The sequence below is a fragment of the Bidens hawaiensis genome, unplaced genomic scaffold (assembly GCF_021521415.1).
Source record: "Bidens hawaiensis isolate Kalapana, Puna unplaced genomic scaffold, B.hawaiensis_p1.1 tig00029667_1, whole genome shotgun sequence".
NCBI lineage: Eukaryota > Viridiplantae > Streptophyta > Magnoliopsida > Asterales > Asteraceae > Bidens > Bidens hawaiensis.
Window position 1 is genome coordinate 124,404 of NW_027494927.1, and position 23,196 is coordinate 147,599.

The following is a 23,196-nucleotide window of genomic DNA, read 5'->3' on the forward strand; positions in this document are numbered from 1 at the left end:
TTTCAAGTATGATTTTAAAAACATAGTATATATTAGTTGAATAAGTTCATTCTCAATATAAGCAAGGTTATAATAAGAAATAGATTTTTCCTAAGAAGTGTAGAAAGTGTGTTTTAACCATTAGATCTAATAAAACACACCGCACAATAAACACCCTGTAACTAAAATAAAACACACCGCACAATAACACACTTTCCATATCCACCGTCAGATCAACAAATCTAACGCGCCAGATTCCTTTTTACACTTCTTAGACGCATTCCACTTCTTATGATAACCCCACCCTAATGTATGTTTAATTGTGTATATCGTTAAATAACATGTATTAGCTTTATATCTTGTTTTTCTATAGAAATTGAGTAAACAATAAACAAAGAAATTAAATGAAAAAGAAAAATGGAAAGACGACTAACGAAGATTAACCAAATGTTGACTTTCTTTGTATAAGTTAATTTTGTTTTAAACATTTTGATAAATTTTTTTGTAATACCTTGCATGTTTTGGTATTTATTACTTGATTTTGAATGGATTTTATATTATGGTTGATTTGTTTTATTTTTAGTTTTGGTTGTTGTATTACGGTTTTGGTAGTAGTATTACGCTCTTGTTATTATTAATAATTGATTGTCGGTACCGTACCGTTACCGATGCCGTACTAAAGCGATAACTGTACCCAAAATACATGTATCCGTACCCATACCATAAAATTCGGGTACAGTATGAATATCAAGATTTACTGATTTTAGGGACGGATACTCTCGGGTACAATACGGTCCCGATCATGTCCCTAAGTCAGAACGTTGATTAACAACAAACAAGGTTATATTTAGTTTCGTGTTAAGCGAGAATACGTTCGTTTTTATTCATTTTGTTTGGCCTGTTTGGGGATAAGAATGTGACCGATCCCTAATCCACAATCTTCAAGAATTAATTCTTCTATCATCGAATTCTTCAATGGATGAATCCAAACCTGATCGATCGTCAGGTACCCATCTTTCTAATTGTTTATACCCCTGCATGGTTTGCTTATTCATTTTTAAACGCATGCCAATTCACAATATTAAATCATTTTCATCCCAGACACCCGTTAATTGTTAATTGTTTTCAACTGTTTTGCCTATGGTGCCCACCAAGTGTTTGTGGAAATGCCAAAGTATCAATTAGAACCCATAACAGGATTCAAACAAGTATATTTATTTATAGGATATGATGATTGTGAATTGATTCTACTGTTTTGCCAAATTTTGCTACGGTGCCCACCAAGTGTTTGTGAAAATGCCCGAGTATGAATTAGAACCCATAACATATGATTCAAACAAGTATATTTATAAAATAATTATGAATTGTTTTCTACTGTTTAACCAAGTTTTGCTATGTTGCTCACCAAGTGTTTGTGGAAATGCCCAAGTAAGAATCCGATCCCATAACAGGATTCAAACAAGTATATAAAACAAGGGTGTTTCAAGATATGTGCTGATTGATGAACTTGAGACTAAAAAGTTCTTGGTTTTATATTATACGCTCAGGTCCGTCTTGTGGGTAAGCTAAATGAGGCTAAGGCTTTAGGCCACCAGTCTTATAGGGCCTCCATCTTAAATAATAGGATTTATGTATTATGAGATTTTAAATGTAGAGTTCTTTTAGAATAACTCATTGATGGGCCACAAGCTAAGAAGGATTGCTTCATATCCATTATCACTGCATATCATTCATATTCTGTAATTCTTGTATACTCTCTAACGATATAAGCATAAAGAAATGAAAAGAAAAGAAAAAGGCCTCAACATGTTAGTTAGTTTTAGGCCTCCGAGAACGTTGAGCCGGCCCTGTGTACGCCTATATAACCGTCATTTCATTGATGTTGATGGAAGCAGGCAGTCCCAGTCATCGCAGAGAGACTCATGGAAGGGGGGAGGATATTGATGTTGACACCCCAATCGGTGAACTTAAAGGTCCTAACATCTTTCATCGTGCTAAGGAAGAGTTTGAGGCCATAGTTCAGTCTAAAAGAGAATCTGATAAAAATCCTGCATCACCGAAGAAACGAAGTTCACTTTCAGGTACATCTGAAACTACATCGTCATCCTGTTTTCTTTGATTATATGTGTACATGTCAAACATCTTGTTAACCGTTTTGTTCTTGATGTTGATGGCAACAGATAAGGGCAGTCCCAAACACCGTAAGGAGACTCATGGGAGGGGGGAGGATATCAATATAGACACCCCAATCAGTGAATTTAAAGGTCCTAACGTCTTTGATCGTGCTAAGGAAGAGTTTGCGGCCATTGTTGACATAGTTCAATCGAAAAGAGAATCTGATCGTGCTGCTGCAAAGAAGAAAAGTAAAATTACAGGTACATCATCATCCTGTTTTCTTTTATATGCATTAGGTTTTTGTTAATATTAATCCTAATTGCGGTTTGTATGTGAAGTGAGTTACTTGGAGTTTAAGCTGGTTTAGTTTTTGATTTGTGAGTCTTATCAGTTATGAGTTTTATTTTTAGGTTTAATTCATTATGTTTATCTAGTATGGTTCAAGATAAATGCGATATTTGTCTTGTAGTGTTAATATTCTTAGTTGTTAGGAATTAGAGTCATAGCAGGTTTGTGTTTGGGTCTAGCATAAATAAGGGATAAATGTCTATTGTTTTTTTGGTGTGGTTTTTAAAAAGCCTCGTGGGTCAGTTCTATCCGATTCGTTTGGAAGGTGGGCTGCGATTACTATGTGTAGTTTCTGATCCGATTGAATGTTCAACAGTTTTCACTCGATTCACCTGTTCCTGAAAAATGGGCAGTTCGGGTCGGGTTGGGTGACGGGTGGGATGAGTTCATGCCAAAATGAGTTCGGGCCAAAAGGATTCTTTTAAAAATGCCAATTTGGTCGGGTCAAAGCGGGTTTAACCCATTTGAAACCGTTTCAAATTAACATTTTTATAAGGAGGACCCGTTCTGACCCGCTGTATAGTTTGAGTTGCCCATCTTGATTCGTTGTCTAATTTGAGTTGACCAAAATGAGCCCATATGTAAACTCTTTCTGCCCAAATCAATCCGTTTTTAGAAGAATATGTTATGGATTGCCACCTCCAGACAAAGATTCTATTAACCAGTTTTTCTTAATGTTGATGGCAGCAGGCAGTCCCAGTCACCGTAAGGAGACTCATGGGAGGGGGGAAGATATTGATACAGACACCCCGGCAAGTGAGTTTAAAGGTCCTAACATCTTTCATCGTGCTAAGGAAGAGATTCAGGCCATTGCTGACACGATTCAGTCAAAAAAAGAATCTGATAAAGATGCTGAAACACCAAAGAAGGATGGATTGCGAGCTTCCATTAGTAAAAAGCTACAGAAAGCTCGTAATCGTGATTGAGGTCAGTTAAAAGTTATGATTTATATAGCACGCTCAATGTGCAAATTTGTTTTTTTTTTATATTGAAAAATGGTTCAAAGCTGAAACAGTGCACAGATTCATTATATATGCATGGGAATGAAGCATTCCATGGTTCTCAAAGATTTAAGATATCTATGTTGTTTACATTGCCATACATTCTTTAATTGCTACAAGTCTAGTAATTGTACAGGATAAGAAAAGGCCAAGTTTTGAAGAGAGAAAAACAAAATCCTAGAACAAGATTAGATGATATTAAAAGCAAAGAGATCATACCGCAGGGTTAGGCATTGGCTATTACGGTCTGTTGATACAAGTGCTGAGTTTTGCTTCAATCCGGAATATGAATTCTTTTAGCTCTGTAAAACTGCAATCACCTTCAAGTGGACCTACAGATTCATGAGGATAAACAATGCATGTATCTCTGGTTCAGTTGTACTTAACATTTCTTGAACTATGTTCTTTTCATTACTGGTAATTCTGTGTTTTTTTAATGCTTTATGGATGCTTAAACATCTTTTCTTGGACATAAAGTGTAGTTGCTTTAATTATATTCTTAGCATGCATTCTTGGATTGAACATAGATGCTTTTCTGTGTATGCTTCTTGTTTCATATTTAAGGTTTCTAGTTTGTGTTTGAAGGAACCAAACTAACCATTTTTAACTTGTCTGCATTGTGTGTGCACTTTGCCGGTCATTTTAGTAGATTGTCCTTCCTTATTTTACCTTCTTAAATCTTATAAATATTCAACCTTTTTCCCCCTTTAGCAATAACCATTTTTCAAGCTATCATATAAAACTCAATTTAATCTCCATCCTCAACCAATTACAATATTAAGCATCATCAATTATAAATGGATTGGATTAAACGATTCATCCAAATAACACACGTAAATGTACAATAAGTTTAGGGTTGGCAAAAAAGCCTGAGCTTGAAGGTATACACGAAACCCGAAGCATATGAGGTGGTACACTTTAAACCCGACGCCCTATTGAATTAGTTCCAAAAATATTCACGGGTATATGATGAGTATGGTGTTAGGTGATACCTAACTTGATTACACAATATTATCTATATATTATATGTTATTATGCTGTAAAGTATATGCTTGTAATTATATAAAATTTATAATATTATTATAGGCAAATACAAAAAAAAAGCAACATGTTTTCATAATTTTCTTGCAAAACTTCCTACACTTTTTTGTTGTATGTAAAAGTTCTTGTACTTAGTGATTTTTTTTGGAAAAAAACATAAAAATGACCTATGATAACGGTTGTCCACTACAACTCCTTTGTCATATGATTTTAACCTTGCATATTATTTGAATGAATAATTAATGTATATGGTTGATCTTATCGCATCGTCATGCCTTCATGTGAGTGTTTGCGCTGTTGGACTTACGAGTGTATCCTAACGTGATAAATTTAACCAATAGCCGCATTTACGGTTATTAAAATCATTTGAATGAATAATTGAAACATAACATAGTGGGTAGTGTAAAATGTGTTCCATACGCTGTGTTCCCGAGTCTCATTTAACGAGGGGAGGGGAAGTAAAAGAAAATAGGAGAGAAAAGAAATGAAATTAAAAGCATTTTTTCGTGTTCCTGAGTTTAGTGGAAAGGAAAGGAAAACAAATGAATTTAAATGTTTTATGTGTTCCTGAGTTAAGGGGGGAAAGAAAAGAAAGTTACAACTTTACTATTATACCCTTTAAGTGAAATTAAAATAATACATACATGGAATCGCATTTGTTGGCTCTTCTCGTTAACTTTTTGTCAAACAAATTGCACTTTGACCAAATCACATTATCTCACGTCTAACAACTTAATAATTTTTCCTTAATCAAGTTTTTCACATTAACACTTCATAATTTTCACATAGAGCAATAATTTTCATGAGAAAGGTCAAATGGGTAAGAATAACTATAACCAAGCAATGTTGTAAAAGTCGCTAGGCGGTCCCTAGGAGGCCGACCCCCTTGGAGGGAGTACTCGGAGTACTCGGGGAGTACTCGGAGAGTACTCGGACATGGTAAATATAAAGAAAATTAATATTTGGTTATTATATATATGTCAAATATCATAAGTTTACTAATATTTATAACAAAATAGGTGAATATCAATATAAATAAAAGAAATACATTTTTAAATATAAAATATTTTAAAAATTACTAATCATTAATTAAAAAATGATATTTGTTCTTTAATATTATTGAAATAACAATTATGTTTTATTCTTTTTAGTCAAAATCGGTCCAAGTTCCCTGATAAGATGTGATTATGGCTTAGGTTGACCACATTTGACCGATTTTTAGTAACTGGGCGGATTTCCAGAAACTCGCCTCGGTGACATACCTTGTAGCGAGTACTCGGCCTTGTAATCCTACTTTTACAACATTGTAACCAAGTATGCATGTAACTATAATAAAATTTTCATAGTGCAAAAGTTTTGGTGCTTAATAAAAATATCAATATTGAATCAATATTAGGAATGACTAATTCAAAAAGTCAACTGCAGACTATGTTGCATACCAATTTGAAATGAAAAACTAGCTTGGGTCGTTTTGACTTACGAGAGCTCGAGCTCGGCTCGTTTGGAGCTCTTTTTCTAATCAGTAAAGAGAAAATATTTCACTGGTTTAACCTATTAAACGGATCAGATCTATCTATAGGTCAAAAATATTTTTGCAGGCCATATGAGTCACACACACACATACTACACATGTCAAAATTATTAAGTAGATCAGACCTGATCTATTGATCTGCATGTGACAAAATTAATTTTGCAAGTTATATGAGTCTTCCTGTATGCTTATTTATGGTCACAATTGATCATGTTATGTCCAATAAACACACTTTCTATATATCCTTCTTTCCGGTTGCTTCGTTTTTGCTCGGTATAACATTCTACATGGTAACAAAAATAAAATTTTGCATTTGTAAATATGTTAATGGCTTACAGAGCATCAATGTTATAATAAATGGATAGGTTCAAAGTTACTAAAATCACAAATTGCTTTAATGGTATTGCAGGGGTATTCTTGTCATTTAGAATTATACGAAGTATTTGATCATCCATAACAAAGTGCCAAAATTCAATTTAGAAAAAAGAAAAACTTAACATCACTTTTAACACAATGAAAGCTATTATATCATTTAGTGTTAAGAACAACAACATCAATAATTAATTATCTCAACTCATATCACATACAGACTTTAGAAATTAACTACAATTCATTATCTGCATATGTTTGTAACTAAGGCAACACATGAAAAAATCATCAGATGCATATGTTTAATAACATTACAATTGTTCATTTATTTTATTGCATACCTCAAGCTCTAAAAAACTAAATCATAGCTGCTATAAGTATTAGTGTAGGGATGCAAAACACGAGGGAAAAACACAATACAACAAATGAGTCCTTAAACCCTAAAAATCAAAAGAGGGCAAAAGAAGAAGAAACTAACTAATTAGTAATTAGTGTGTGTTAATGTAAAACCCTAGAAAACCCCTCATCCAACAGCATACGATAATGTCGAGGCTACTATCGATTCTAAAACGCTCTGTATCTTATTTTGAGGTCATCTCTTGTTTACTCATGTAATTTATTTTAGGGTTTGCATATATTAATTATTAGGTTAAATCTTTTAATTGGTGTGCAGGAGGCTTCCATGAGTTGTTTATTGGGATCGTCATCATCAACTCAGATTAGCAGTTTCTCTACTGAAGGTATATTTACTAGATGGACAATGGTTTTCTTTGATTGTGTATATCTTCTTTTCTATGCTACATTTTATAGTGCTGAAACTTTATGAGCAAGTAGTGACTGCTGTTCTGTTATAACTTTACCATACAAATATAAAGCTGAGCGCTTGTTCTTAGATATAGATGTATATATTATGATTAAAAGATGGATGATAATAAAGTTTTAATTTATTTCGTCTATCAATAAACTCACTCTTTGTTTTCATCTATACATGACCGTATAACTAGCAGTGTAAATGAGCCGAGCCCAAGCTCAGCGCGTTGAGCTCAACTCGTTTCAAGCCTTGTGTTTAAATCTCAAGCTTGGCTTGTAAGTAGTTTCTCAAGCTTGGACTCGATTCGTTTATTATTTATTAATTAATTTGTAGTTATCTTTTTTTATATTTAATTATTTATTGGTTTTAATTTGGTATATAACATGATATATATTATTTAGCTTTTATTATCATAATTTTGTATTTAAAAAAGGTATTAAATAAATATGTAACAAATGTATTTGATAAAAGTTATATAATTCATGGGCTTGTTTAGGCTTGCAAGCCGGCTCAAGCTCAATATATGAAACTCATGCTTGGGATTATAAGGCTCGGTTCAATTTGAGCTTTTTAGAGCCAACTTCGAGCTGCTCTCAGGTGGCTAGGCTTGTTTACAGTTTACACTCCATATATCCAAATAATTTAAGCCAATGCAGAATCTTTCACTTAGGTGCTAGTTATTTAAGTAATCTACTTGTCGTTATAAATAATGTCTTTCAAACATTTCAGTTAAATTGGTAATGAGCTTATCAGTATGTTCAACTTTTAGGTAAAAGGAAATCAAAATCTGATGGAAGCGATTCAGGTGAAGAGAATATGTCTAAAAAAGATCTGGCTCTAAAGCAAGCTATCGATCAAATCAATACGTCACACGGAAAAGGTTCTATCATGTTTCTTGGTCAATGTGCTTCTCCTAGACAAGTCCCAGTAGTTTCTACTGGATCTTTTTCATTAGATATTGCACTAGGAGTTGGCGGCTTTCCAAAGGTATTTTGTTGTATATTTGCCTATGATTTGTGTTATAATCAACTGAACACTTGTATTTCAGGGCCGTGTAGTGGAGATATATGGTCCAGAAGCATCTGGGAAAACAACGCTTGCGTTGCATGTAATTGCAGAAGCTCAAAAACAAGGAGGTTAATATCTACTTTGAAGTCAAATCATGTATTTGAATGATGGTTTTTTTACAAATTGATAATGTTCTTACTGATGTCTTTTGTAGGCTATTGTGTGTTTGTTGATGCTGAGCATGCTCTTGATCCATCGTTAGCTGAAGCTATAGGTGTGAACACTCGTGATTTGCTTTTATCACAACCAGATTGTGGTGAACAAGCTTTGAGTCTTGTAGACACAATTATCAGAAGCGGTTCGGTTGATGTCGTTGTTGTTGATAGTGTAAGTAAGGTTTCTATTAATAATTTGTTTCAGTCACCAGTCACATATTCAGCAGTCAATGCCTTACATTTCTTTTTTTCTTAAAAAACTCTGTTGTTTTTTTTTTGCTTATGGTTTTTGTATTATATTTTACTGTTAGGTTGCTGCCCTTGTGCCTAAAAGTGAATTAGATGGCGGAATGGGCGATGCACACATGGCAATGCAAGCAAGACTTATGAGCCAAGCGCTTCGTAAACTGAGCCATTCATTATCGATGTCACAGACTATTTTGATCTTCATAAATCAGGTCAAAGATATTATCTTTATCATTTATCCAAGTTTCTTGCTCTAATGAGTTAATTTTATATGTTATCTTCCTAACTTAACTTCGGGCTTTAATAATATTTCTTGCATGTTATTCAGGTAAGGTCAAAGCTAGCTACTTTTGGATTTGGTGCACCTTCTGAAGTCACATGTGGTGGAAATGCTTTGAAGTTTTATGCTTCAATACGTTTAAATATCAGGAGAATAGGACTTGTGAAGAAGGGTGAAGAGGTACCACTTTTACTGAATTTGAATATTGCAGATTTTGCGTTTAATTTGCTGTTTAATCATTACATTATTTATCGTCTTACAGACACTCGGAAGTCAAGTTTTAGTCAAAATAATGAAAAACAAGCTTGCTCCACCGTACAAAACTGCACAATTTGAACTGGAATTTGGAAAGGGAATTTGTCGGGAATCTGAGCTTATAGAGCTGGGCATAAAACACAAATTCATAATGAAAGCGGGAGGTGCATATTATAGCATGGGAGAAAAGAAGTTTTGTGGCAAAGATGCTATAAAACGTTATTTAGCTGAGAACCTAATCGAGCGTGAGGAACTAGAGACCAAGTTAAGGGAAAAGCTTGTTGAGGAACCAAAAAAGGTTGATGAGGCAACGGATACTGAAGACATTATTGCCGTTGATTCAACTGAAGAAGAAGTAACTGCAGTGGAAGCCTGAACTTGAAGTTACCAATTTAACCTTCTATTGGATTGTTCTCTCTTAATTTTGAGTCTAACTTTGATTAAACGTGATATCAGTATTTAAAGAGGGATGGTGTATCTTATTGGGGAAGGGGGAAATGCTTTGAAGGTGGCTTTGATTTATGACTAACTTTTGGGCCAAAATGCATATAAATCCGGCATGTAAGTATTTACTTTCTTATTGGTGTAATCTGTATCGTGAATATCGAAGTTTTTGAATGAAAAATGCTTCAGTGTAAGGCAGTAGCTAAACTTTTTATGTGATTTGAGAAGTTTAAAAGTTCAAAGCTTTGGATTCACTTTCGAAAATTGCAAATATCAAATGCATGCAAGTTATGGCTATAATGTATGCATCACCATTTAAATGAAGGTGATAGTCATAGAATTGGTTATTAAATTTAGAGAAGTCTATTTATCATGTTGCATATCACTAGATATAAAGTTACTGGGTTGTTTGTCAACTGAATACAAAATCTAACCACAAAAGTCTGCTTGAATTCAGTTGGATCATCCGACCTGTTTTCGCAACTGTCCGGTCTATTTAAATCGGTTTTCTGGAAGAAAGTTGGCGTGTCTTCCATTTTTTAGCGTGTCCAGCTTTATTAAAAACGTACATGATTGTTCCCCTGTATTTCACACGAAGTTTTATTTGTGACAAATGATTATTGCCACGTAATGTAGACACATAGATGTTTATTGACATCTAGGAGTTAGGACGTAAGCATAGACTAACGGATGGTTAACCCCGTTAGTCGCGGATCGCTGGTAAAAAATACACTTTTAGTTGGGATCGTCGCTAGCCAAGAGTGAAGTTGAGATTGCTATATGCCAATAAGGCATAGTTGAGGTTTAAAACCAATATTCCTATTATTTACAAAACTTAAGCTCTTTTCATTTGATAGTTTTTGTTAAATACCATTGACTGTTGAGACTTTGCATGTGAAAGCTTAACTTATTTGTTGTTATACCATAAAAAAACTAACATGTTCTTTCAATTAAAACAACACCAGTATATTTTCCAGTAATTTACATTAGTGTTAATCTTATCACAAAGTAAAATAATGATCATTGATTTTTTCTCTTGGAATTTTAGTTGCTGATTAGGAATTGTGTCACTTTCTCTTTTAACTTTTAAGAGACATTTTTTCTTTTGATAGGTTTGATTTGTGATTAAAGGTAATGAAGAAATTATAGTAATAATGATTATATATAAGAATAACATGGGGTGGAATTCTAAATGATGCCTAGATGTTAGAAAGTGACGAGATTCAATGAAATCATGATTTAAGTGGATTATTCAGTAAGCTGTGAATCTCAAATTTTTGACGTGACAGATTTAACTTTGAGAAGGTTTAGCACGTACGATATCCTTAATTGTTCATTGTTGATAAATGTGTGTCAAAATGATAGTTGGTTTATCATAAATGACACTTAAGAATTAAGATTAGTGTTTAATTTTTTTAAGAAAGGCATTAAGGCAAATCTTATGATTAGTGTTCAACTACAAGATCGTCTATAGTTTTAGACTTTTTGTTCTGCAAAGATCCAAGCGCTTGGGGTCGGGTCTATAATATGGTTAATTCCGGTCTCCGACTAATTCTAGCCGGGTTCAGTTTGCTAATAAGATTTGTATCAACACATTATATGATGTTTTATTGATCATATAATTCCTGAAAAAGCTAGTTCATCTCTACCTACATTAGTTTAATTTATTTAAAATTTTTCAATGTATAAAAGTATGTATTTTAATTTTAAAATATTAGAAATAAACTATTAATGTGTTAATAATTGTATTATACTTTTCTCAAATGTGAATACTAAATAATACAATCCGTGGCATACCGTCAGCGCTTAAATTATGCTGCATGCTGCAGGTCTAGATCCCGTTCAGGTGTTTTTGTAATTTCTTAATAATTTATTTATAATTAATGATCATTTTATAAAAATATTATTTTGTATTTTCTTTGAGTGCATCCCCTGTTTATCTTTTAGTACCGTGGGGATCTAATAAATACTAGGGTATAGGCCCGCGTGACATGCGAGTGTAATAACTTGTCACTAAATATGTTGAAATATAAAAACATTTTTTGGCCGTCATTTTATACTTAACAAATTTTATACTCTTTTAAAACAACTTGTTTTTGACCAATCTTGCAACAAATTTTTAAATGATCACTGACATTAATATTTTGTTAAAATTTGAAAACTTGAAAACATTTTACAATAAATGAATTTTCAAATAACTTTGGAAAGATTAAAAATTTTTATGTTAACTTTGAAAATAATTAAACGTGAAAAAATATGAGGGAAAATCAATGAAAACAAAATATAAAAGTTTTGTCACTAAATTATCAAATATTTTTAATATTCATTGAAAACATTATGAAGACTTAGACTATCAAATTGTTTGGATGTTATAATTAGAATATTTATATTATGTTTAAAAAACTTTTTAGTTAAAATGAATAAAAATATAATACGTGTTTATTATATATTATTGAGAAATTTAGTGACATTAATATTCTGTGAACACAAATTCAAAAAAAAAAAATATTGACAAACATAACCAAATTTAAAACGGTGAATATAAAAAGAAACTTATGTTTCCGGTGTGGAATCTCATAATCAATTGAATCTACTACAAATAATAACTATAACAAATTAATATGTGATTAATTTAATTTTTAAAATCAGTAGTGACATTAATATTTTATGAAAATTTGTCATGTTTAATATTAATGTTCCTTTAATCATCCATTTAAAAAGTTCAACTTAAAGTTAAAATCAACTTTAATGTTTGACCAGACAATTTAAAAATGTTTGACCAACTTAAACGTTTGACTAGCAATTAAATAAAAAAATCAACTTAAATTTAAATTTGGAAATTAAAATTTTTTTAATCAAATAGTTTTAGAAAATAATAAATTGAAATGATGGTAAGTTTAGACGTTATGGAATATTGACCAACCATTTAAAAATTTCAACTTTAACTTAAATTTGGAATTTAAAATTCAAAATTATAATCGTTTTAGAAATTAAAAAAATGAAAGAAAAAAACAAATATAATTAATGCAATTATGGCGTCAATCAATTAATGTTCCTAATTAATAATAAACTCAATTAATGCAAAATCAATTGTTCTATTTAATTAAATAAATATTTAACGATAAATAAATGGTAGAATTAACAAATATAATTTTAGCTCTTCCTTTTTCTTCCAGAATTCGTAATTATGGCGTCAATCAATTGGATTTTTGGAAACCGTAATTAAGGGCCAATTAATTGAATTTATACAAAAATAAAATTTTCTTTAATACATCGGTTCTGATTAAAATATATTAAATGGACAAAACCAACAACTATATATGATTGATTATATAAAAATCAAATAAATTACATGAATTGTGAAAAATACATAAATACATGAATAATAACAAAAATATACATCAATATTAAACAAAAAAATAAGATATCTTATCAACAATTCTTCAACCCATGAAATTAGCTATATCAACTTGGGAACATAACCTGAAATAAGAAAATTAAATATTAGTATTCGTTTTACAAATAATAAATTTTAAACGTGGTAATGTTACATGTTATGAAAAATTTACCCAATAATTCATAAAATTTAACTTTAATTTAAATTTGGAAATTTATAAATTTTAAATTGCATCGTTTTAGATATAATAATCTTTAGTGATAGTAATTTTAGAAATTATGAATGTTTATTTAATCACCCATTTAAAAATTTCAACTTAAAGTTAAAATCAACTTTAATGTTTGACCAGACAATTTAAAAATGTTTGACCAACTTAAACGTTTGACCAACAATTAAAAAAAATCAACTTAAATTTAAATTTAGAAATTTAAACTTTTTTAATCAAATAGTTTTAAAAAATAATAAATTGTAATGATGGTAAGTTTAGACGTTATGGAATATTGACCAACCATTTACAAATTTCAACTTTAACTTAAATTTGGAATTTAAAATTCGAAATTGTAATCGTTTTATAAATAAAAAAAATGAAATAAAAAAACAAATATAATTAATGCAATTATGGCGTCAATAAATTAATGTTCCTAATTAATAATAAACTCAATTAATGCAAAATTAATTGTTCTGTTTAATTATATAAATTTTTAACCATAAATAAATGGTAGAATTAACAAATATAATTTTAGCTCTTCATTTTTCTTCCAGAATTCGTAATTATGGCGTAAATCAATTATATTTTTGGAAACTGTAACTACAGGGCCAATTAATTGAATTTATAGAAACGTCGTAACCTTCCAAATTCTTACTCCAAATTGGTGTTTACGGTTTCAACTGAATCAGATCGTGGTTCGAAACGTACCGGAAAAACGTAAAAACGTAGAAATATTAGCTTGATCGCCGTTTTTGATTTAGAACCTAAACTGATTTTAAAAAAATCAGTTAACAATGAAAACAAAGATAAAAATGTTAGATCTACAATAACCGGAAGAAAATATGATGTTGCCGGAAAATCATATAACATTGTTGGCCATTAGAGTATAATATATAACCTTACCAGAAAACGATTAATCTCGATCTGCATTTCCGGAATATAGAAGATGGTGGATGGTGGAGTTAGTAAGCCGAGAGAGATAGGGAGAAAGAGACAGAGTTTAAATACAAACAAAACTGGAAAACAAAAATCTTACCGGAAAACCTAATAGCTTCAAAATATCAATTCAATCTTGGATTTTGATATACAACCTAAAGAGATTATTACAAAATCATATAACAATTAAAATAAATATAAAACCATATCGGAAAACCTTACCGGAAAAAGATATTACCTTGCCGGAAAATCAAATAACATTGTTGGCTATTAAAGTATAATATATAACCTTACCGGAAAACGATTAATCCCGATCTACATTACCGGAATATAGAAGATGGTGGATGGTGGAGTTAGTAAGTCGAGAGAGAGAGATTACAATGATTTTGGTGAAAAATATTATGCTTTAAATAGGTTTTTTGGTGTTTGATCAACATGACACATGACACAATATTAGAGCTATTTGATGACTGGATGCACATGTAAACAGCCTAGTTAAAGGCCATGTGTTTACATTGTATTGATTTAATAGTATTTAAAGATTAACCAACCTTTTATTGTGTTCAAACCTCAAGTTCAAATGGCTAAGTGACTTTTTTGCCATGTGCAAAATCAAACTCATGCTTGGTTTTATTATGTCTGCTTCTTGGAGTAAAAACGAGCAAATAAAATAATTTTTTCATTTTCTTTTGTTCTTTGTTTGATAGGCCAACTAAAAATGTATCATTAATATATATATACGTGTTTAATGATAATATAACACAATTTGAGAATATAAAAGACTATATGCCTGGAAAATCATTAAGTAAAATTTAAAAAAGACTGTATAATAGAACAAAAAATTTTATGTTTTACTTAGACCATCCATCAGCGTTATGGCGCAAACGCGGAGGTACACCTCCCCTCCCCCCTCCTGCGTTATGTTGATTTCAATTTTGCTCGCGTTGTATATAAAACGCTGAGAATGGCACCAAATCCAAAGTTGACCGTTGCTTTTTTGACCGTTGGAGAATTAAAAAAAAATAAAATTTTATTTCCTATATATTAAACTATTTCATCCCCAATCAAACCTCATTAAATTTATAAAAATTCTCTTTCAACTCTATAAAAATTCCTTTACACCAAATTCACTATATATGGATCCTCAATCTATATATAAACAGTTTTTCGGGCCCGACCAACAAGCCGAGGACGTGGAGGAGGAACGGGCGGTTACGAGTGCGATTATGCTCGCGACACAGTATATGAGTTCCGTTACGGGTGCGATTAGCTCTCCACCCCCCGTTTCAACAAGAGCATATATCGAACGAGATCGTGCCGAAGCCAACAACCGGTTGATGGCGGATCACTTCTGCGACACGCCGAGATACAAGAACCCGAAGACCTTTAGGCGTCGTTTTCGGATGTCTAAAACGCATCACCAATGATTTGGAGCGTGAGTTTGATTACTTTAAGCAAAAGCCTGACGCTCGAGGGTCGCTAGGATTCACGGCTATTCAGAAGGTTACGTCAGCCGTGCGCGTGCTCGCCTACGGAAACACGACCGACATCAACGACGAGTATTTAAAGATGGCCGAAAAAACAACTCGGGACACCTTGGAGTATTTTTGTTACGGTACGTTTTGTTTTTTTTTAAATAGTTTATCACTTGTTTACTGTGATAATTTATTTTATAAAAATTTTGTAAAATATAGGAATATTTAAACTATATGGACCACATTATCTGAGAGAGCCCAACGTTAACGATCTACAACGTCTTTACGAGGCACATACAAGGGTACATGGTTTCCCCGGCATGATAGGAAGTGTAGATTGCATGCATTGGGAATGGGCTAATTGTCCAACTGCATGGCGAGGCCAATTCACACGAGGTGACCAAAAGGGACCAACGGTCAGCCTTCAAGCGATAGCTTCATACGACCTTTGGATTTGGTCGGCATTCTTTGGTGTTCCCGGTTCCAACAATGACATAACCGTCTTAGAGCAGTCTCCTGTGATGGAGAGTTACATATCTGGGACCGTTCCCGTCGCTTCGTTTTGGGCTAACGATAACTTCTACGATCATGGGTACTATCTGGGTGATGGAATATATCCAGAGTTCGCGATAATTGTTAAAACATTCAGAGACCCGATGGATGAAAAAAGGCAGTATTTTAAGAAAGTGCAAGAGTCTGCGAGAAAGGATATCGAGAGGTGTTTTGGTGTTCTTCAACAACGATGGCATTATGTTAAAAATCCTTGTCGTCTGTGGTCTTTAGAAAGAATGAGATGTGCTATGTATGCGTGTATCATAATGAATAACATGATCATCGAGGACGAGGGAAGAGCAATATGTCCAACTTTCATACCGGACCCGGATCCACCACGGACTCCGGCAAGTATGGAGCAACGACTCGAAAACTCGGATTCCGTGCGGTCAAGAGAGATACATAACGCACTAAAGGAGGATTTGGTCCAACATCTTTGGATGTATCGGCCTCTGCCTGGTGAAAACGATGATCAAAACGAGGGCAACAATGAAGACGATGATGAAGACAACGACGACGATGAAAACGACGATGAGGACGATGAGGAGGACGAGGACGACGACGAAGAGGGCGAAGACGACGACGACGAATAGTTTTTTTTTTATTTTTTCTTGTAACATTTATTTAATAAAATATTATTGTTATTTGATTATTCTTATTAAAAATTAAAAAAAAAAACAAAAAGTGTAAAAGTGACTGGGCGCCACGTGGCGCATAACCCCTGGATGTGGAGAGTTATGACTACAGCCTGTTTTTGTACAAAACCATAACTCTGACTGGGCGCCACATGATGCATAACCCCTGGTAATAGAGCTTTATGACTACACATGGTCTTAACGGGTTTTCAATATCTGCTTCTAGGATGCTTTACGTAATATTTGTGTCACAATGAGTATTTATAACTTAGGACCCCTTTTATTTCAATATCTAAAACATATATTTTAAATCACATACGAAAATGTTTAATAATAATAATAATAATAATAATAATAATAATAATATACGGTATCAATGACTCATACAACCACCACCTTCTCCGGCAACTCTTCCAATCACTTTTACCGTCTCCGGTTCAACATTTCATTGTACCTCACAAGCGACTCCAGCCGCTGCAACTTCAGCTGCTGTTTAAACCTGCTTATGAAATCATCAGCCTTCGCATCCACTTCTTCGTCCACGTCATCATTCCGACTACTCTCCCTCGCCGTCTCCGGCCGCCGTAAGTCCACGTCATCCTCACCACCGATTCTCACCTCGCTACGTGACTTCTCCATGGCGGAAGATATATTGAACGATTTGACTCGGTCGAAGAACGACGGAACTCGGACGAGTTCACCAGGCTCTACCACTGGGTCGAGTTGACTCGGACTCGGTAACTCGGGAGGAGTAGTTACGGCTGTTACGTGATCAGAAGACTTGAAAATCGACTGAGCGAGTCGACTGGTGGAGGTGTAATTAGGGGTTGTGAGTTGAACCGGTGGAGGTGGATGATGATGATGATGATGATGAGACTGGTGTTGTGATTCTTCGGAAGATGATGATAGTTTAATGGATTTGACTCGATGGAGAAAAGATGAAACACTAGCAACTGAATGTGAATGATCTGAATGTTGATGATGGTGTTTGTTTGAAGCTATGAAGATGGATGCGATTATGAAGTTGGTAACAAAGAAGAGAACTGTGGGAGTTAACCATGCAGACATGGATTGCCACATCATCATCACTTCCACCATTGTTTGATTATTGTTAATTGGAAACGGAGATATGGTGCAAAATACAGGGGGGCCTTTACGTATATATATATATATATATATAGTGCTTCACGAATTTATTTTCACAATTTTAAAAATATATATATAAAGTTAAAAACCTAAGATACATATTTATTTTGTTTGTCGTTTTAGGTCTGAACTGAGTGAGTGCACATGCAAATCTAAAGAAAACATCATGTGCAAGATTATTCATTTTTAAACCTTTTGCTTTAGAATGCTGTTAATCACGATTGCTTTTGAGATCTGTAGAACCTTAAAATGTGTTTATTTTGTTGTTTTGATTTTTGAACCATGACTGAAATAGTTTTATCAACATGATCCAAAAAGAATACAATAAATATGTTAAGGCTTATTCCATGTGTTGAACTAACTTATCACTGGGCCTTATGAGACACGATAAATAGTTTACACTCTTATGTGATGGTGTTATGCGTCCACGACTCCTCGCTACTGAGGTGATGATGCTTAGCTCCGTGTTGCCATGACACATGGCCTTATAACGGCCTTTTGTTTTATATAGGATCCCATATTCGTTAATTATTGTTTAGCAAGTTCCGTTAAAAAAATTTTTGTTTTAGCAAATTGGATGTGCAGTTATACGTTGGAATTTGTTTTTAGTTAATGAATGATTAATATTATTTTTCACAATAGTTAACAATAATGGCCTTAAATTATAACAAATCACAATAATTCTATTTCTCCAGCGCATAGAATGATTGTTCCATCAAATTTTAAGCTATGCAAGTGATTGTTCATAAACTGTAATACTTTTAAAATATTAGCAACACTTGTTTTTCAATTTCATTTCTCAAAGCTTTGCAATTTATGATTTAATAAAAAATAAACGATTACATCCACTTACTTGAATTTTGTGTTTTATTATTATATTATTTTTAAATTTGCCAACCACACAAAATACCGATAATTTACTTTCTAACACTGATAAATGATAACCATACGTTATTCTTACCAGATAGAGATTTAATTGTATTTTATGATTTTGTACAGCTTTGAACCAATACACCTCAGACATAAATTGATGAGACTAGGAGACTAATGATCACGTTTTTTCCACATGTTCGGTGGCAAGTTGAAATTGGCAACTTCCTGTGTCATGGCTTGGTCTTTTATTGGTGACGGGTTCTAGTCCGAATGAAATGATGTATTGATTTGAAGCTTGATATATCTCAAAGATCAAAATCACAAGGAAAAGTTGATCATGCTAATTAATTATATTTGTTATTTGATGGATTCCATAAAAATTCAGAAATTATACAATTCGATCATAATAACATTTGACACAATAAACTTATGTTATATGATGATATTTTTACATTTCGGCTAGCTTGGTATAGTACAAGGAGCCAAAAATACAATATTACTAGGGCAGAGTTATGTAAGAATCCATTATTATACTTGTAACTTTTTATATGTTTTATCGATTTAACTATTATAAATTCTATGAAAATATAATAAACGTTACCTTTATAGTGTAATGAACCAATTAAATTTGGATTGCATTCTGACATACAAATAATTCTAAGATACAAAGAGCGTGTGGTCGAGTATTTTTTGAAATTTACGTTCCTTTAAAGACCAAGAATGCGGTTGAGAGTTCACACGTCAACTCTATGAATACGTCGATAAATGTCACATCCAATTTTGTCTATGCCACTTTTGATAAAACCAACCAACAAACACGAATATCTATTTTATTGTTATCCTTGCTAAGACATATACTTAAACGTCATCTTTGAGACGAAGTTGATAACTTCTATAACTTGAAACATTTTCGAGCTATATAAGCACAACTCGTTTCACCTAAACTAAAATTAGATTAACCATTTTAGTTAAATTATTAAGAAAAAGAAATATATGTTGAATTTTTGTTGTTGTTCGTTTTTTACTAATACACCAATTTAACAAACTATACGTTTATTTTATTTATTTTTTTGCTTTATATGTTTAATTTTTGTTTATTTTCTGTTTTCTCTTTTTCTTTTATACATATAAACGAAACTACCGATATTGTCTGAATTCGTGTTGACTTGCCGTTGTAAAGCTCAGGTTTTACCGACAATTAAGGTTTGTTTGATTGCTTTTTCTGTCTTTTCTTTTTCTTTTTAATATGTTAAGTTGACGACTTTTATTTTTTGGTTTAGTTATGGTACCATAACAAATGTCACCAACCGACCGACCAAATTCGTGTCAACTCGCCTTCGCGAAGCGCGGGATTTACCGAATGAATAAACGTCGTTTTGCATATTTTATCTTTTGTATCATAAGTTATAAGAGTGCTGCTTTTTTAAATGTTAATTTGTCAATTTTGTTTTTTTATTTAGTTTTAATATCGTTATGAACGTAAACAATACGACTGAGTTCACGTCTACTCGCCGTCACAATACCTAGATTTATCGACTCGTTAAATGTCTTTTAAAGATGCTAATTTTTATCATACATTATGCGAGTGTCACTACTTTTACGAGCATTTACTAGTTTATTTTATGGGGTTTCAGTGTTGATTTTCATACTGACCTAATCCGTGGCACTTTGATAATAAGTTTTACTTGTGTCGATATTTTTTTGGGCATTTATATAACTATTTTTTAAATTTAGTGCTAGTGTCATAACAAATTTAACTGGTACCGACCAAGGGGTTGTTTGGTAGTTTCTTAACGGTCGTTAAGAGGTTAACTCTTAATGATTTATAACCTTTTAATGGTTAAGGGATAGTCTTAAATCTGAATGGGTAAGAAATTATGAACCATTAAGAGACAGCCTCTTGATGACCACTAAGAAGCAATACGACGGGTTTTCTCCCAAGTTCAATACAAAATTTTATTATAGGAATTTTCATTAGATGTATATTGCAGAGATTAAAGAGTACTTATATGAATTAAGACTATATTATTATAAGATACAAATAAGTTTAGAATAAAATATATGTACTTGAGTATTTTTATTTATTTTATTTTGTTTGTAATAATATGTATAGATGAAAATTGTGGTTGAGAAATCAGACGTCCCAGCTTTGTATGAACTTGTTGCTAAATGTCGCATCAAATTTGTCAATACCACTTTTGATAATATCAACAAGTAAACACCAAAATGTCTATATATTGTTATCCTTGCTAAGGCATATACTCAAGCATCATCTATGACACAAAGTTGATAAGTTTTGATAATATTTATAGAGGTAAGGTATCAAAAAGACCCAAATACCTTTAAGTGCTACTCGTGGGTTAACCAGAAGTCCCTCATAAGGCACCCGCGGGACATATGAACCATCCGCATAAATCATTTGAGGAAGAAATACCCTCATGGCACATACGGAAACATCCTGGCACCCTCAAAGGTCATCCGCAAGAAGGAATACCCTTCCGCGTAAATGACCACGCGATAATGCTCCGGGACAGCTGTCAATAACTAATTACCTTCTAGAAGACTTTCCAAGATGCTTTCTTGAGCAATACGTGATTCCTCAGCCAATCAGAGAAAGACACCTGGCAGGGTCGTTATAATCGTGCACATGGCCAGGGGGTGTATACCACCCTATCAGACAAGGACGCGTTAACAAATCTGTAATAATCTGTAATAATGTTACAACAAACAGTTAACAAATCTGTAATAATCTTACAGAAAACAACAAACAGTTACAACATTGACTTATAAAACAAAACTCAAAACAATATTCTAAACTGAAACAGACTAACAAAGAGACAAGAAAAGGCTTGCATATATTATTATTACATATATTATGAAATATCATGAAACTAAACTAGTCTTCATCTATAAACAAAGTATATCAGTCAAGTATACTTGACTCGTTGTAGATTATAGTAATAATAACAATAATAATAATAATAATAATAATAATATGTACATGGAAACACAGCATATCTATAAACAAAGTAAACCAACGACAGAACGAACAACATCATCATCAATCATCATCAGTCACAAATAATATGTACAAAACGAACAGAATGAACAGAATAAGAGAGTGAAAAATACAACATATTACCTCTACGACGGATGGCGGGTGGCGGGTGGAAGATAGTGGACGGAGCTACGGCGGTGGACGGAGCTAAGGACGCCGGACGATGGATGGCTGAGTGGACGATGGAGTGTGGATGGCTGAGTGGAAATATTATCAGCTAGGTCATATTTGGATTGTGACTTGTGAGGAATAAATATTAGCAGCTAGGGTTTTGTTATTGTTAGTGGGCTTTGGGCTGGGTTGGGATGGGTTATAAAAAAACTAATGAAAATAATTGGTATTTAATCGGATTATTCGGATTATCCGAATAATCCGAATTATCAGAAACTTTTTAAAAATCATATCCGAATCCGACCCGAATCCGAATTGGTTATTCGGATATTCAGATCATCCGATACAAAATATCCGAATAAGATTTTAAATCGGATTAATCGGGTTTCGGTTTCGGTTCGGATTTCGATTTTCCTGAACACCCCTACTCGGAAGCAAACTTATAACCTTCTTCAAAGCCCATCTGTCGGCATGCTTGCTTGGAAGCACGAAGGAGCACCGCAACGCAATTCCCAAAATCGTCACTGTTCCGAACATCAGTGATAACCTGTTAAGACATATAAACAAACGTAAGCACAGACAAGTCCGAATTGTTTGTACTAACAAAAAGATTTGATACCTTGGGGATTGCCGTCGTCAAAATCCATTACTTATCCGCCTTAGCCCGGATAAGATCCATTTTGTGACCAGCACATTCCAGGGCTTGGTCTCGACTCTTGGTGTTAAGGTCGGATAAGCGCTTGTCCTTGGCCGCTGAGTCAGCCTGAAGGGTCTTTATTAGCTCAGCTTGTTCGTCCAGCTGCTTTTGGAGTACAGCCTTATCTTCCTCAGCAACAAGGCGATTGGCTTTCTCCGCTTCCATGGCTCGATGACTGTCCCGAGCTTCAGTTAACGTCTTAAGAGCTTCTTTCTTGGCATCAAGAAACTTAAGCTTGGTTTCATCTAACTCTCCATTCATAGCCAACCAATCCCGACGTATTTCTTGATTGGTGGAAATAGCATTCGCCATGTGATAAGAATTGGAATCTAGTAGTTCCTGGCGAATGCGACGGCGTTGTCGTTCCCTCTCGGCGGGAGGAAGACTCTCTTGAAGATATTCATGACAAACGTCCGCGTCGCTTAATACTGAGTTCCGGCGCAGCGTCCAATGAGGATTATGCGG

General features: G+C 33.3%; 3 protein-coding genes across 5 annotated transcripts; 2 read left to right on the forward strand and 1 right to left on the reverse strand.

The window, feature by feature from the left end:
• The first annotated feature begins 811 nt into the window (after nucleotides 1-811).
• LOC143579339 (uncharacterized) lies at nucleotides 812-3,981 on the forward strand. 3 transcript variants are annotated; one of them, XM_077062677.1, is made up of 5 exons: nucleotides 812-985; nucleotides 1,875-2,060; nucleotides 2,160-2,354; nucleotides 3,130-3,363; nucleotides 3,578-3,981. In XM_077062677.1, the coding sequence occupies exons 1-5, from the start codon at nucleotides 955-957 to the stop codon at nucleotides 3,622-3,624; spliced, it is 693 nt and encodes a 230-aa protein (XP_076918792.1). In that variant the 5' UTR covers nucleotides 812-954; the 3' UTR covers nucleotides 3,625-3,981. The 3 variants fall into 3 exon arrangements, with proteins under 3 accessions (XP_076918792.1, XP_076918794.1, XP_076918793.1); XM_077062679.1 differs by having other exon boundaries at nucleotides 885-985; nucleotides 1,872-2,060; nucleotides 3,130-3,369; nucleotides 3,580-3,981; XM_077062678.1 differs by having other exon boundaries at nucleotides 885-985; nucleotides 1,872-2,060; nucleotides 3,133-3,363.
• Nucleotides 3,982-7,081: 3,100 nt separating this feature from the next.
• LOC143579347 (DNA repair protein recA homolog 3, mitochondrial-like) lies at nucleotides 7,082-9,779 on the forward strand. The gene is made up of 7 exons (XM_077062685.1): nucleotides 7,082-7,124; nucleotides 7,965-8,182; nucleotides 8,244-8,331; nucleotides 8,418-8,590; nucleotides 8,730-8,876; nucleotides 8,993-9,124; nucleotides 9,207-9,779. Exons 2-7 carry the CDS (start codon nucleotides 8,012-8,014, stop codon nucleotides 9,573-9,575), a joined length of 1,080 nt encoding a protein of 359 aa, XP_076918800.1. The 5' UTR covers nucleotides 7,082-7,124; nucleotides 7,965-8,011; the 3' UTR covers nucleotides 9,576-9,779.
• A 7,424-nt stretch (nucleotides 9,780-17,203) lies between these two features.
• Nucleotides 17,204-17,992, reverse strand: LOC143579348 (uncharacterized). Its single transcript, XM_077062686.1, has one exon. It carries the CDS (start codon nucleotides 17,942-17,944, stop codon nucleotides 17,270-17,272), a length of 675 nt encoding a protein of 224 aa, XP_076918801.1. The 5' UTR covers nucleotides 17,945-17,992; the 3' UTR covers nucleotides 17,204-17,269.
• Nucleotides 17,993-23,196: the final 5,204 nt, after the last annotated feature.

Bases quoted from the DNA above. Each gene is read 5' to 3' on its own strand.
- LOC143579348 (XM_077062686.1), bottom strand. From the start codon at position 17,944: ATGGTGGAAGTGATGATGATGTGGCAATCCATGTCTGCATGGTTAACT.
- LOC143579339 (XM_077062677.1), top strand. From the start codon at position 955: ATGGATGAATCCAAACCTGATCGATCGTCAG. The intron at 986-1,874 runs GTACCCATCTTT...TGATGGAAGCAG, and splicing joins CAAACCTGATCGATCGTCAG to GCAGTCCCAGTCATCGCAGA. The intron at 2,355-3,129 runs GTACATCATCAT...TGTTGATGGCAG, and splicing joins GAAGAAAAGTAAAATTACAG to CAGGCAGTCCCAGTCACCGT.
- LOC143579347 (XM_077062685.1), top strand. From the start codon at position 8,012: ATGTCTAAAAAAGATCTGGCTCTAAAGCAAGCTATCGATCAAATCAAT. The intron at 8,332-8,417 runs GTTAATATCTAC...TGTCTTTTGTAG, and splicing joins AGAAGCTCAAAAACAAGGAG to GCTATTGTGTGTTTGTTGAT. The intron at 8,591-8,729 runs GTAAGTAAGGTT...TTTTACTGTTAG, and splicing joins ATGTCGTTGTTGTTGATAGT to GTTGCTGCCCTTGTGCCTAA.